General features: G+C 45.8%; 1 protein-coding gene across 1 annotated transcript in view; it reads left to right on the forward strand.

Moving 5' to 3' along the window:
* The first annotated feature begins 921 nt into the window (after window positions 1-921).
* LOC120041002 (sodium/myo-inositol cotransporter 2-like) overlaps window positions 922-14,955 on the forward strand; it is a 25,370-nt gene continuing 11,336 nt past the window's right edge. The window contains exons 1-5 of the mRNA XM_038985973.1: window positions 922-1,036; window positions 4,262-4,439; window positions 7,230-7,301; window positions 7,611-7,715; window positions 8,126-8,185. Of these exons, the coding sequence (XP_038841901.1) occupies window positions 4,311-4,439; window positions 7,230-7,301; window positions 7,611-7,715; window positions 8,126-8,185 (366 nt within the window). The 5' untranslated portion in view covers window positions 922-1,036; window positions 4,262-4,310. The remainder of the gene's footprint in view (window positions 1,037-4,261; window positions 4,440-7,229; window positions 7,302-7,610; window positions 7,716-8,125; window positions 8,186-14,955) is intronic.

Raw genomic sequence — 14,955 nt, forward strand, 5'->3', positions numbered from 1 at the left:
CGTGAGTTGGGGAGGAGTGAGCACTTTGGGGCAAAGGTCAGGTCAGATGAAGTGAGGAAGAACAGATATCACTAAGGTTCTGTCTAGCAACAGAGACGCATTGGCTGTTCAGATGTGTAGGACGGGACTCAGCATAGGAGAAAGGGTTAAATATCAGTGCTTGTGTGAATATGTTTTTGTCTGTTCAGCTGTTCGATCCTTTGGGAAGAATAAACTTGGTTTAAGCTTTCATTGTGTCCGTCGAGTTCTTACTCTGATAATTAGAACCCAACAACAGTTTTTAACAACCTGAGATATGCAAGTGATTTAGTAGTGGAAATGTCTGTGTGATCATCAGTGAGACTGTTGTCTCTATTGCATTGATAAGAGTGCTATGAAAAATTGATAAGAGTGCTATGAGGAATTGTGAGCAAAAGGCTAGTACTGTAGAGTCTGAAGAGCTGTGGTCAGTGTAGTGACAGATCTAACTAAACGTATAATTTAGCGGAACCAAGAGTGTCATATCTGCACATGAGTATGTTGACTAGTTCAGTAGACGCACGCACGCACGCGCGCACGCACGCACGCACGCACGCGCACACGCACACGCACACGCACACGCGCACGCACGCACGTATTTGAACCACACACACACACACACACACACACACACACACACACACACACACACACACACACACACACACACACACACACACACACACACACACACACACACACACACACACACACACACACACACACACACACACACACACACACACACACACACACACACACACACACACACACACACACACACACTTACTTCACTGGTAATAAAACGTTTACATTTTAACCAGCTAGTGTTGTCTTATATAAGTAGACAGTGGAGTTTGATCCCCTGGTCAGAAAGGAGACCTAGAGAAAGATGACAACACTGGAATTTCCCTTGAGGTGAGAAGTGTTTGAGGCTGAATGTACAACATACACCATGTGAACTGCCATAGGACCGGACAACTGTAATTAAACCCTGAATCTGACTACAAGCTGACAGGTAAGTACTGTAAGTTTCAGTACACTTAAATGCAAGGTGACTATTGTCCTTGAGTTAATGTTTTGTGTGAGGATATTGTATGAATGGTGTGAGGATATTGTATGAATGGTGTGAGGATATTGTATGAATGGTGTGAGGATGTTGTATGAATGGTGTGAGGGAATTAAAACATGGACTGTAGATTAGTTGGTCTTTGGATAACACTTTACACCGTGGAGCTTCTCAGCATACACTGACTGTACAAAACATGAACAAAATCAAAATACAAAAATCTCATTTTATTTGTCACATACACATGGTTAGCAGATGTTAATGAGTGTAGCAAAATGCTTGTGCTTCTGGTTCCGACAGTGCAATAATATCTAACAAGTAATCTAACAATTCCCCAACTACCTTATACACACAAATCTAAAAGGTGTGAATGAGAATATGTACATATAAATATATGGATGAGCGATGGCCAAGCGGCATAGGCAAGGTGCAATAGATGGTATAAAATACAATATATACATATGAGTAATGTAGGATATGTAAACATTATTAAAGTGGCATTATTTAAAGGGCCATTGTTTAAAGTGACTAGTGATCCATTTGTTAAAGTGGCTAGGGATCGGGTCTCCATTTAGGCAGCAGCCTCTGAGTTAGTGATGGCTGTTTAGCAGTCCGATGGCCTTGAGATAGAAGCTGTTCTTCAGTCTCTCGGTCCCAGCTTTGATGCACCTGTACTGACCTGCTCTTTCCATGACATAGACTGACCAGGTGAATCCAGGTGAAAGATATGATCCCTTATTGATGTCACTTGTTTAATCCACTTCAATCAGTGTAGATGAAGGGGAGGAGACGGGTTAAAGAAGGATTTTTAAGCCTTGAGACATGGATTGTGTATGTGTGCCATTCAGAGAATGAACGGGCAAGACAAAACATTGAAGTGCCTTTGAACGAGGTATAGGAGCACCGGCTTGTGTCAACAACTGCAACACTGCTGGGTTTTTTACTCTCAACAGTTTCCCGTGTGTATCAAGAATGGTCCACCACCCAAAGGACATCCAGACAACTTGAAACAACTGTGGGAAGCATTGGAGTCAACATGGGCCAGCATCGCTGTGGAATGCTTTCGACACCTGTAGAGTCCGTGCCCCGACAAATTGAGACTATGAATGAGGATAATGTATAAACTCCGGTCAGGGTCCAGTGAGTATAGCGCAAAACCTGGATAATGTATAAACTCCGGTCAGGGTCCAGTGAGTATAGCGTAAAACCTGGATAATGTATAAACTCCGGTCAGGGTCCAGTGAGTATAGCGTAAAACCTGGATAATGTATAAACTCAGGTCAGGGTCCATTGAGTATAGTGTAAAACCTGGATAATGTATAAACTCCGATCAGGGTCCAGTGAGTATAGCGTAAAACCTGGATAATGTATAAACTCCGGTCAGGGTCCAGTGAGTATAGCGTAAAACCTGGATAATGTATAAACTCCGGTCAGGGTCCAGTGAGTATAGCGTAAAACCTGGATAATGTATAAACTCCGATCAGGGTCCAGTGAGTATAGTGTAAAACCTGGATAATGTATAAACTCCGGTCAGGGTCCAGTGAGTATAGCGTAAAACCTGGATAATGTATAAACTCCGGTCAGGGTCCAGTGAGTATAGCGTAAAACCTGGATAATGTATAAACTCCGGTCAGGGTCCAGTGAGTATAGCGTAATACCTGGATCATGTATAAACTCCGGTCAGGGTCCAGTGAGTATAGCATAAAACCTGGATAATGTATGTGTACAGTGCTTTCGGAAAGTATTCAGACCACTTAACTTATTTTAAAATGTTTTTTTCTCACCAATGTACACACAATACCCCATAATGACAAAGCAAAAAAAGGTTTTTTGATTTTTTTGCAAAATCATAAAATAAAATGAAATATCACATTTACATAAGTATTCAGACCCTTTACTCAGTATTTTGTTGGAGCACTTTTGGCAGCGATTACAGCCTTGAGTCTTCTCAGGTATGAAGCTACAATCTTTGTACACCTGTATTTGGGGAGTTCCTCCCAATCTTCTCTGCAGATCCTCTCAAGCTTTATCAGGTGGATGGGGAGTGTCCCTGCACAGCTATTTTCAGGTCTCTCCAGAGATGTTCGAACTGATTCAAGTCCAGGCTCTGGCTGGGCCACTCAAGGACATTCAGAGACTTGTCCTGAAGCCAGTCCTGTGTTGTCTTGGCTGTGTGCTTAGGGTCATTGTCATGTTGGAAGGTGAACCTTCAACCCAGTCTGAGGTCCTGAGCGCTCTGGAGCAGGTTTTCATCAAGGATCTCTCTATACTTTGTTCTGTTCATCTTTCCCTCGATCCTGACTAGTCTCCCAGTCCCTGCCACTGAAAAACATCCCCACAGCATGATGCTGCCATCACCATGCTTCACCGTAGGGATGGTGCCAGGTTTCCTCCAGACGTGACGCTTGGCATTCATGCCAAAGAGTTCAATCTTGGTTTCATCAGACCAGAGAATCTTGTTTCTCATGGTCTGAGAGTCCTTCAGGTGCCTTTTGACAAACTCTAAGTGGGCTGTCATGTGCCTTTTACTGAGGAGTGGCTTCCGTCTGGCCACTCTACCATAAAGGCCTGATTGGTGAAGTGCTGCAGAGATGGTTGTCCTTTTTGGTGAATCCAGGTGAAAGCTATGACTCTTGGTCACCTGACCAAGGCCCTTCTCCCCCGATTGCTCAGTTTGGCCAAGTAGTCAGCTCTTGGAAGAGTCTTGGTGTTTCCAAACTTCTTTCATTTAAGAATGATGGAGGCCACTGTGTTCTTGGGGACATTCAAGAACATTCAAGAACATTCAGTGCTGCAGAAATGTTTTGTTACCATTCCCCAGACCTGTGCCTCGAAACAATCCTGTCTGGGAGCTCTACGGACAATTCCTTCGACCTCATGGCTTGGTTTTTGCTCTGACATGCACTGTCAACTGTGGGACCTTTTATAGACAGGTGTGTGCCTTTCCAAATCATGTCCAATCAATTGAATTTACCACAGGTGGACTCCAATCAAGTTGTAGAAACATCTCAAGGATGATCAGTGGAAACAGGATGCACCTGAGCTCAATTTCGAGTCTCATAGCAAAGGGTCTGAATACTAATGTAAATAAGGTAATTCTGTGAATCTAGTGAATGGAGTGTTTGGAGGCTCTATTGTGATTAGAATCAACAATGACTACATTTCCCTCACCAGCAAGAGACACAATCACTCCCTGAGAGTTCCAGTGACCTTTGACCCAAGTATGGCTACCACCCAGGGGACCACCGTGCCCCCCTCCCAATCCCCAGGTTTAGGTGCACCCACCCTGGTCACTGTAGACATTGTGGTGCTCGTTGTCTACTTCCTCCTTGTACTGGCTGTGGGCCTCTGGGTAAGTAGGAGCAAATTTGGGAAAAGGCACCCTAATGGCATCCGAAATGGAACCCTATTCCTATGTAGCTGGCCAAAAGTAGTGCACTATATAGGGATTAGGATTCCATTTCTAAATGATTTGATTTATTCCAGACACATCAGTAGGTGAGATTTACTGAAACATGTCATGTGCTCTATTGGGATTTGTTTGGTTGTTGCTCTACAGTATATTCTTGCATCTGAATCTCAAAGTAGAGTTGTTCTACTTCAGCACACTTCTTCAGCACACTACTTCAGCACACTCCTTCAGCACACACCTTCAGCACTCTCCTTCAGTACACTACTTCAGCACACTCCTTCAGCACACACCTTCAGTACACTACTTCAGCACACTCCTTCAGCACACACCTTCAGTACACTCCTTCAGCACACTCCTTCAGCACACACCTTCAGTACACTACTTCAGCACACTCCTTCAGCACACACCTTCAGCACACTCCTTCAGTACACTCCTTCAGCACACTCCTTCAGTACACTACTTCAGCACACTCCTTCAGCACACACCTTCAGCACACTCCTTCAGTACACTACTTCAGCACACTCCTTCAGTACACTACTTCAGCATTCCCCTTTACTCCTTCAGCACACTCCTTCAGTACACTTTTTCAGCACTCTCCTTTACTCCTTCAGCACACTCCTTCAGTACACTTCTTCAGCACTCTCCTTTACTCCTTCAGCACACTCCTTCAGTACACTTCTTCAGCACTCTCCTTTACTCCTTCAGCACACTCCTTCAGTACACTCCTTCAGCACTCTCCTTTACTCCTTCAGCACAGTAATTCAGCACACTCCTTCAGCACACTAATTCAGCACACTAATTCAGCACACTAATTCAGCACACTCCTTCAGCACTCTCCTTTACTCCTTCAGCACACTCCTTCAGTACACTACTTCAGCACACTCCTTCAGCACACTCCTTGAGTTTGAGTTTGAGTTTATATTTACAGGGACAGTGCACATTAATCAACGTTTCAATAAAAGTGCCGGTTTTAGCCAGCCGGTTAATTTTCAACCGCAGTCCCTGGGCAGGTTATTAAAAACAATTTCAATATAGACAATAGCAACATAGAACAAGACATAGCATACAGACATAGCAACATAGGACAAGCAAGACGTAGCATACAGACAGAGCAACATAGAACAAAAAGCAGCAAGACAAAATTCATAAAAGCAACAAAGTGTTTCCACACCTCACAAGTTACAGACAACAGACATGGAAAGCGGCAACACACAGCTAGGGACCATGTTCACAAATCTGATTGACCTTTAGCCATGTCTTCAAGCATATTAAAGTCAGTACACTCCTTCAGCACACTCCTTCAGTACACTACTTCAGCACACTCCTTCAGCACACTCCTTCAGCACACTACTTCAGCACACTACTTCAGCACTCTCCTTTACTCCTTCAGCACACTCCTTCAGCACACTCCTTCAGTACACTACTTCAGCACTCTCCTTTACTCCTTCAGCACACTCCTTCAGTACACTCCTTCAGCACACTCCTTCAGCACACTCCTTCAGCACGCTCCTTTACTCCTTCAGCACACTCCTTCAGTACACTACTTCAGCACACTCCTTCAGCACTCTCCTTTACTCCTTCAGCACACTCCTTCAGCACACTCCTTCAGCACACTCCTTCAGCACACTCCTTCAGCACACTAATTCAGCACACTCCTTCAGTACACTCCTTCAGTACACTACTTCAGCACTCCTCTTTACTCCTTCAGCACACTCCTTCAGTACACTTCTTCAGCACTCTCCTTTACTCCTTCAGCACACTAATTCAGCACACTCCTTCAGCACACTAATTCAGCACACTAATTCAGCACACTAATTTAGCACACTCCTTCAGCACTCTCCTTTACTCCTTCAGCACACTCCTTCAGCACACTCCTTCAGTACACTACTTCAGCACTCTCCTTTACTCCTTCAGCACACTCCTTCAGTACACTTCTTCAGCACTCTCCTTTACTCCTTCAGCACACTCCTTCAGCACACTACTTTAGCACACTCCTTCAGCACACTCCTTCAGTACACTACTTCAGCACATTCCTTCAGTACACTCCTTCAGTACACTACTTCAGCACTCCCCTTTACTCCTTCAGCACACTCCTTCAGTACACTTCTTCAGAACTCTCCTTTACTCCTTCAGCACACTCCTTCAGTACACTTCTTCAGCACTCTCCGTTACTCCTTCAGCACACTAATTCAACACACTCCTTCAGCACACTAATTCAGCACACTAATTTAGCACACTCCTTCAGCACTCTCCTTTACTCCTTCAGCACACTCCTTCAGTACACTACTTCAGCACACTCCTTCAGCACACTCCTTCAGTACACTACTTCAGCACTCTCCTTTACTCCTTCAGCACACTCCTTCAGTACACTTCTTCAGCACTCTCCTTTACTCCTTCAGCACACTAATTCAGCATACTCCTTCAGCACACTAATTCAGCACACTCCTTCAGCACACTAATTCAGCACACTCCTTCAGCACTCTCCTTTACTCCTTCAGCACACTCCTTCAGTACACTCCTTCAGCACACTCCTTCAGCATACTCCTTCAGTTCACTACTTCAGCACACTCCTTTACTCCTTCAGTACACTCCTTCAGCACACTAATTCAGCACACTAATTTAGCACACTAATTTAGCACACTAATTCAGCACACTCCTTCAGCACACTCCTTCAGCACACATTGAAGTCTGAATAGAGAATGTGTGTAACAGTCCGTTCTTCCCTTCCAGTCCATGTGGAAAACCAAGCGGAGCACGGTGGATGGATACTTCCTGGCAGGAAAGAGCATGTCCTGGTGGCCGGTGAGTGAAAAGAAACAGAGATGTTGCTATGGAAACTACACACAAATGACATCCACTCAGTATGTTGAATGGATTCCAGACGTTTGATGCCAAGAGGAACCATTGTTGATGTATTCCTCTTGTTCTGAATAGTCCAGGACCAAACCAGATGGTGAAACAAACAGTCCTTGTACTGTTATTGGGGTGGAACTGAGATTTTATGTGGGGAAATATGAATACTTTACAATGGGGTTGGCTTAAAGTCAGACATAGTTGTATTGTCACTCACTCATTCTCTCTCTCTTCATCTCTCTGACACTCTCTCTGCAGGTGGGCACCTCTCTGTTTGCCAGTAATGTGGGTAGCGGCCACTTCATGGGCCTGGCAGGCTCAGGAGCGGCAGCGGGCATCAGTGCTGTGGCATATGAGTGGAACGTAAGACTATACATTTGGACATTATAATTCATTATAAACTGGGCATAAAATGTGTGGATCTCTATTACAGATGCAGGATCTTCATTTTCTCACCCTGTTGCAGGAGAACGTTCCTGCAGTGCAGGCAATTTAGGTTTAAAAAAGCTTCTGAAGTTTGTAATTTCCACTTAGAAATTTCAGACTTGATTTTTCCATCACGAGAAATGTATCAACCTCTACATAAATGTTTATTAATTACATACAATCCACACAATAATTCACATTTCCTGTTGCTACAGGATTAATTAAGACCCTACATCTGTACATGAATTTGATAGGGCATATGGTTTAATGCAAATTTCATAATATAACTTTTTTCATACTAAGCTTTGCATGAATCACTTACAAGTATCGATGTCTCTGGTTGGCAGGGTATGCTGATGGTGCTGCTCTTGGGTTGGCTTTTCCTGCCCATCTATATTGCTTCCGGGGTGAGAGGTCAACACACACCTTTCTGTCAGTCCACTGTCTGTACTACTGAAATATCACAAACCCACAAGTAGGCCTACTGAAATTCTATGCAACATCAAGCCAACTATTTCAGCGCTCAAATACCTCATTACAGGCAAGGAGTTTTTATTGAATATTCCTCTCTGTGTACTGAGACACACCACTTCCCTCTCTGTGTACTGAGACACACCACTTCCCTCTCTGTGTACTGAGACACAACACTTTCCTCTCTGTGTACCGAGACACACCACTTCCCTCTCTGTGTACTGAGACACACCACTTCCCTCTCTGTGTACTGAGACACAACACTTCCCTCTCTGTGTACTGAGACACACCACTTCCCTCTCTGTGTACTGAGACACAACACTTTCCTCTCTGTGTACTGAGACACAACACTTTCCTCTCTGTGTACTGAGACACAACACTTTCCTCTCTGTGTACTGAGACACAACACTTCCCTCTCTGTGTACTGAGACACAACACTTCCCTCTCTGTGTACTGAGACACAACACTTCCCTCTCTGTGTACTGAGAGACAACACTTTCCTCTCTGTGTACTGAGACACAACACTTCCCTCTCTGTGTACTGAGACACAACACGTTCCTCTCTGTGTACTGAGACACACCACTTCCCTCTCTGTGTACTGAGACACACCACTTCCCTCTCTGTGTACTGAGACACAACACTTCCCTCTCTGTGTACTGAGACACAACACTTCCCTCTCTGTGTACTGAGACACAACACTTCCCTCTCTGTGTACTGAGACACAACACTTCCCTCTCTGTGTACTGAGACACAACACTTCCCTCTCTGTGTACTGAGACACAACACTTCCCTCTCTGTGTACTGAGACACAACACTTCCCTCTCTGTGTACTGAGACACACCACTTCCCTCTCTGTGTACTGAGACACACCACTTCCCTCTCTGTGTACTGAGACACAACACTTCCCTCTCTGTGTACTGAGACACAACACTTCCCTCTCTGTGTACTGAGACACAACACGTTCCTCTCTCTGTACTGAGACACAACGCTTCCCTCTCTGTGTACTGAGACACACCGCTTCCCTCTCTGTGTACTGAGACACAACACTTCCCTCTCTGTGTACTGAGACACAACACTTCCCTCTCTGTGTACTGAGACACAACACTTCCCTCTCTGTGTACTGAGACATAACACTTCCCTCTCTGTGTACTGAGACATAACACTTCCCTCTCTGTGTACTGAGACACAACACGTTCCTCTCTGTGTACTGAGACACAACACTTTCCTCTCTGTGTACTGAGACACAACACTTTCCTCTCTGTGTACTGAGAAACAACACTTTCCTCTCTGTGTACTGAGACACAACACTTTCCTCTCTGTGTACTGAGACACAACACTTTCCTCTCTGTGTACTGAGACACAACACTTTCCTCTCTGTGTACTGAGACACAACACTTCCCTCTCTGTGTACTGAGACACAACACTTTCCTCTCTGTGTACTGAGACACAACACTTCCCTCTCTGTGTACTGAGACACAACACGTTCCTCTCTGTGTACTGAGACACAACAATTTCCTCTCTGTGTACTGAGACACACCACTTCCCTCTCTGTGTACTGAGACACACCACTTCCCTCTCTGTGTACTGAGACACAACACTTCCCTCTCTGTGTACTGAGACACAACACTTCCCTCTGTGTACTGAGACACACCACTTCCCTCTCTGTGTACTGAGACACACCACTTCCCTCTCTGTGTACTGAGACACAACACGTTCCTCTCTGTGTACTGAGACACAACACTTCCCTCTCTGTGTACTGAGACACAACACTTCCCTCTGTGTACTGAGACACACCACTTCCCTCTCTGTGTACTGAGACACACCACTTCCCTCTCTGTGTACTGAGACACAACACTTTCCTCTCTGTGTACTGAGACACAACACTTTCCTCTCTGTGTACTGAGACACAACACTTTCCTCTCTGTGTACTGAGACACAACACTTCCCTCTCTGTGTACTGAGACACAACACTTCCCTCTGTGTACTGAGACACACCACTTCCCTCTCTGTGTACTGAGACACAACACGTTCCTCTCTGTGTACTGAGACACAACACTTCCCTCTGTGTACTGAGACACACCACTTCCCTCTCTGTGTACTGAGACACACCACTTCCCTCTCTGTGTACTGAGACACAACACTTCCCTCTCTGTGTACTGAGACACACCACTTCCCTCTCTGTGTACTGAGACACACCACTTCCCTCTCTGTGTACTGAGACACAACACTTCCCTCTCTGTGTACTGAGACACAACACTTCCCTCTCTGTGTACTGAGACACAACACGTTCCTCTCTGTGTACTGAGACACAACACTTTCCTCTCTGTGTACTGAGAAACAACACTTCCCTCTCTGTGTACTGAGACACAACACTTTCCTCTCTGTGTACTGAGACACAACACTTCCCTCTCTGTGTACTGAGACACAACACTTCCCTCTCTGTGTACTGAGACACAACACTTTCCTCTCTGTGTACTGAGACACAACACTTCCCTCTCTGTGTACTGAGACACAACACGTTCCTCTCTGTGTACTGAGACACACCACTTCCCTCTCTGTGTACTGAGACACACCACTTCCCTCTCTGTGTACTGAGACACACCACTTCCCTCTGTGTACTGAGACACACCACTTCCCTCTCTGTGTACTGAGACACAACACGTTCCTCTCTGTGTACTGAGACACAACACTTTCCTCTCTGTGTACTGAGACACAACACTTTCCTCTCTGTGTACTGAGACATAACACTTCCCTCTCTGTGTACTGAGACACACCACTTCCCTCTCTGTGTACTGAGACACAACACTTCCCTCTCTGTGTACTGAGACACACCACTTCCCTCTCTGTGTACTGAGACACAACACTTCCCTCTCTGTGTACTGAGACACAACACTTCCCTCTCTGTGTACTGAGACACAACACGTTCCTCTCTCTGTACTGAGACACAACGCTTCCCTCTCTGTGTACTGAGACACACCGCTTCCCTCTCTGTGTACTGAGACACAACACTTCCCTCTCTGTGTACTGAGACACAACACTTCCCTCTCTGTGTACTGAGACACAACACTTCCCTCTCTGTGTACTGAGACATAACACTTCCCTCTCTGTGTACTGAGACATAACACTTCCCTCTCTGTGTACTGAGACACAACACGTTCCTCTCTGTGTACTGAGACACAACACTTTCCTCTCTGTGTACTGAGACACAACACTTTCCTCTCTGTGTACTGAGAAACAACACTTTCCTCTCTGTGTACTGAGACACAACACTTTCCTCTCTGTGTACTGAGACACAACACTTTCCTCTCTGTGTACTGAGACACAACACTTTCCTCTCTGTGTACTGAGACACAACACTTCCCTCTCTGTGTACTGAGACACAACACTTTCCTCTCTGTGTACTGAGACACAACACTTCCCTCTCTGTGTACTGAGACACAACACGTTCCTCTCTGTGTACTGAGACACAACAATTTCCTCTCTGTGTACTGAGACACACCACTTCCCTCTCTGTGTACTGAGACACACCACTTCCCTCTCTGTGTACTGAGACACAACACTTCCCTCTCTGTGTACTGAGACACAACACTTCCCTCTGTGTACTGAGACACACCACTTCCCTCTCTGTGTACTGAGACACACCACTTCCCTCTCTGTGTACTGAGACACAACACGTTCCTCTCTGTGTACTGAGACACAACACTTCCCTCTCTGTGTACTGAGACACAACACTTCCCTCTGTGTACTGAGACACACCACTTCCCTCTCTGTGTACTGAGACACACCACTTCCCTCTCTGTGTACTGAGACACAACACTTTCCTCTCTGTGTACTGAGACACAACACTTTCCTCTCTGTGTACTGAGACACAACACGTTCCTCTCTGTGTACTGAGACACAACACTTTCCTCTCTGTGTACTGAGACACAACACTTTCCTCTCTGTGTACTGAGAAACAACACTTTCCTCTCTGTGTACTGAGACACAACACTTTCCTCTCTGTGTACTGAGACACAACACTTTCCTCTCTGTGTACTGAGACACAACACTTTCCTCTCTGTGTACTGAGACACAACACTTCCCTCTCTGTGTACTGAGACACAACACTTTCCTCTCTGTGTACTGAGACACAACACTTCCCTCTCTGTGTACTGAGACACAACACGTTCCTCTCTGTGTACTGAGACACAACAATTTCCTCTCTGTGTACTGAGACACACCACTTCCCTCTCTGTGTACTGAGACACACCACTTCCCTCTCTGTGTACTGAGACACAACACTTCCCTCTCTGTGTACTGAGACACAACACTTCCCTCTGTGTACTGAGACACACCACTTCCCTCTCTGTGTACTGAGACACACCACTTCCCTCTCTGTGTACTGAGACACAACACGTTCCTCTCTGTGTACTGAGACACAACACTTCCCTCTCTGTGTACTGAGACACAACACTTCCCTCTGTGTACTGAGACACACCACTTCCCTCTCTGTGTACTGAGACACACCACTTCCCTCTCTGTGTACTGAGACACAACACTTTCCTCTCTGTGTACTGAGACACAACACTTTCCTCTCTGTGTACTGAGACACAACACTTCCCTCTCTGTGTACTGAGACACAACACTTTCCTCTCTGTGTACTGAGACACAACACTTCCCTCTCTGTGTACTGAGACACAACACGTTCCTCTCTGTGTACTGAGACACAACAATTTCCTCTCTGTGTACTGAGACACACCACTTCCCTCTCTGTGTACTGAGACACACCACTTCCCTCTCTGTGTACTGAGACACAACACTTCCCTCTCTGTGTACTGAGACACAACACTTCCCTCTGTGTACTGAGACACACCACTTCCCTCTCTGTGTACTGAGACACACCACTTCCCTCTCTGTGTACTGAGACACAACACGTTCCTCTCTGTGTACTGAGACACAACACTTCCCTCTCTGTGTACTGAGACACAACACTTCCCTCTGTGTACTGAGACACACCACTTCCCTCTCTGTGTACTGAGACACACCACTTCCCTCTCTGTGTACTGAGACACAACACTTTCCTCTCTGTGTACTGAGACACAACACTTTCCTCTCTGTGTACTGAGACACAACACTTTCCTCTCTGTGTACTGAGACACAACACTTCCCTCTCTGTGTACTGAGACACAACACTTCCCTCTGTGTACTGAGACACACCACTTCCCTCTCTGTGTACTGAGACACAACACGTTCCTCTCTGTGTACTGAGACACAACACTTCCCTCTGTGTACTGAGACACACCACTTCCCTCTCTGTGTACTGAGACACACCACTTCCCTCTCTGTGTACTGAGACACAACACTTCCCTCTCTGTGTACTGAGACACACCACTTCCCTCTCTGTGTACTGAGACACACCACTTCCCTCTCTGTGTACTGAGACACAACACTTCCCTCTCTGTGTACTGAGACACAACACTTCCCTCTCTGTGTACTGAGACATAACACTTCCCTCTCTGTGTACTGAGACACAACACGTTCCTCTCTGTGTACTGAGACACAACACTTTCCTCTCTGTGTACTGAGAAACAACACTTCCCTCTCTGTGTACTGAGACACAACACTTTCCTCTCTGTGTACTGAGACACAACACTTCCCTCTCTGTGTACTGAGACACAACACTTCCCTCTCTGTGTACTGAGACACAACACTTTCCTCTCTGTGTACTGAGACACAACACTTCCCTCTCTGTGTACTGAGACACAACACGTTCCTCTCTGTGTACTGAGACACACCACTTCCCTCTCTGTGTACTGAGACACACCACTTCCCTCTCTGTGTACTGAGACACACCACTTCCCTCTGTGTACTGAGACACACCACTTCCCTCTCTGTGTACTGAGACACAACACGTTCCTCTCTGTGTACTGAGACACAACACTTTCCTCTCTGTGTACTGAGACACAACACTTTCCTCTCTGTGTACTGAGACACAACACTTCCCTCTCTGTGTACTGAGACACAACACTTCCCTCTCTGTGTACTGAGACATAACACTTCCCTCTCTGTGTACTGAGACATAACACTTCCCTCTCTGTGTACTGAGACACAACACGTTCCTCTCTGTGTACTGAGACACAACACGTTCCTCTCTGTGTACTGAGACACAACACTTTCCTCTCTGTGTACTGAGACACAACACTTTCCTCTCTGTGTACTGAGACACAACACTTCCCTCTCTGTGTACTGAGACACAACACTTCCCTCTCTGTGTACTGAGACATAACACTTCCCTCTCTGTGTACTGAGTCATAACACTTCCCTCTCTGTGTACTGAGACACAACACGTTCCTCTCTGTGTACTGAGACACAACACTTTCCTCTCTGTGTACTGAGAAACAACACTTCCCTCTCTGTGTACTGAGACACAACACTTTCCTCTCTGTGTACTGAGACACAACACTTTCCTCTCTGTGTACTGAGACACAACACTTCCCTCTCTGTGTACTGAGACACAACACTTTCCTCTCTGTGTACTGAGACACAACACTTCCCTCTCTGTGTACTGAGACACAACACGTTCCTCTCTGTGTACTGAGACACAACAATTTCCTCTCTGTGTACTGAGACACACCACTTCCCTCTCTGTGTACTGAGACACACCACTTCCCTCTCTGTGTACTGAGACACACCACTTCCCTCTCTGTGTACTGAGACACAACACTTC

Source organism: Salvelinus namaycush, chromosome 3 (genome assembly GCF_016432855.1).
Source record: "Salvelinus namaycush isolate Seneca chromosome 3, SaNama_1.0, whole genome shotgun sequence".
NCBI lineage: Eukaryota > Metazoa > Chordata > Actinopteri > Salmoniformes > Salmonidae > Salvelinus > Salvelinus namaycush.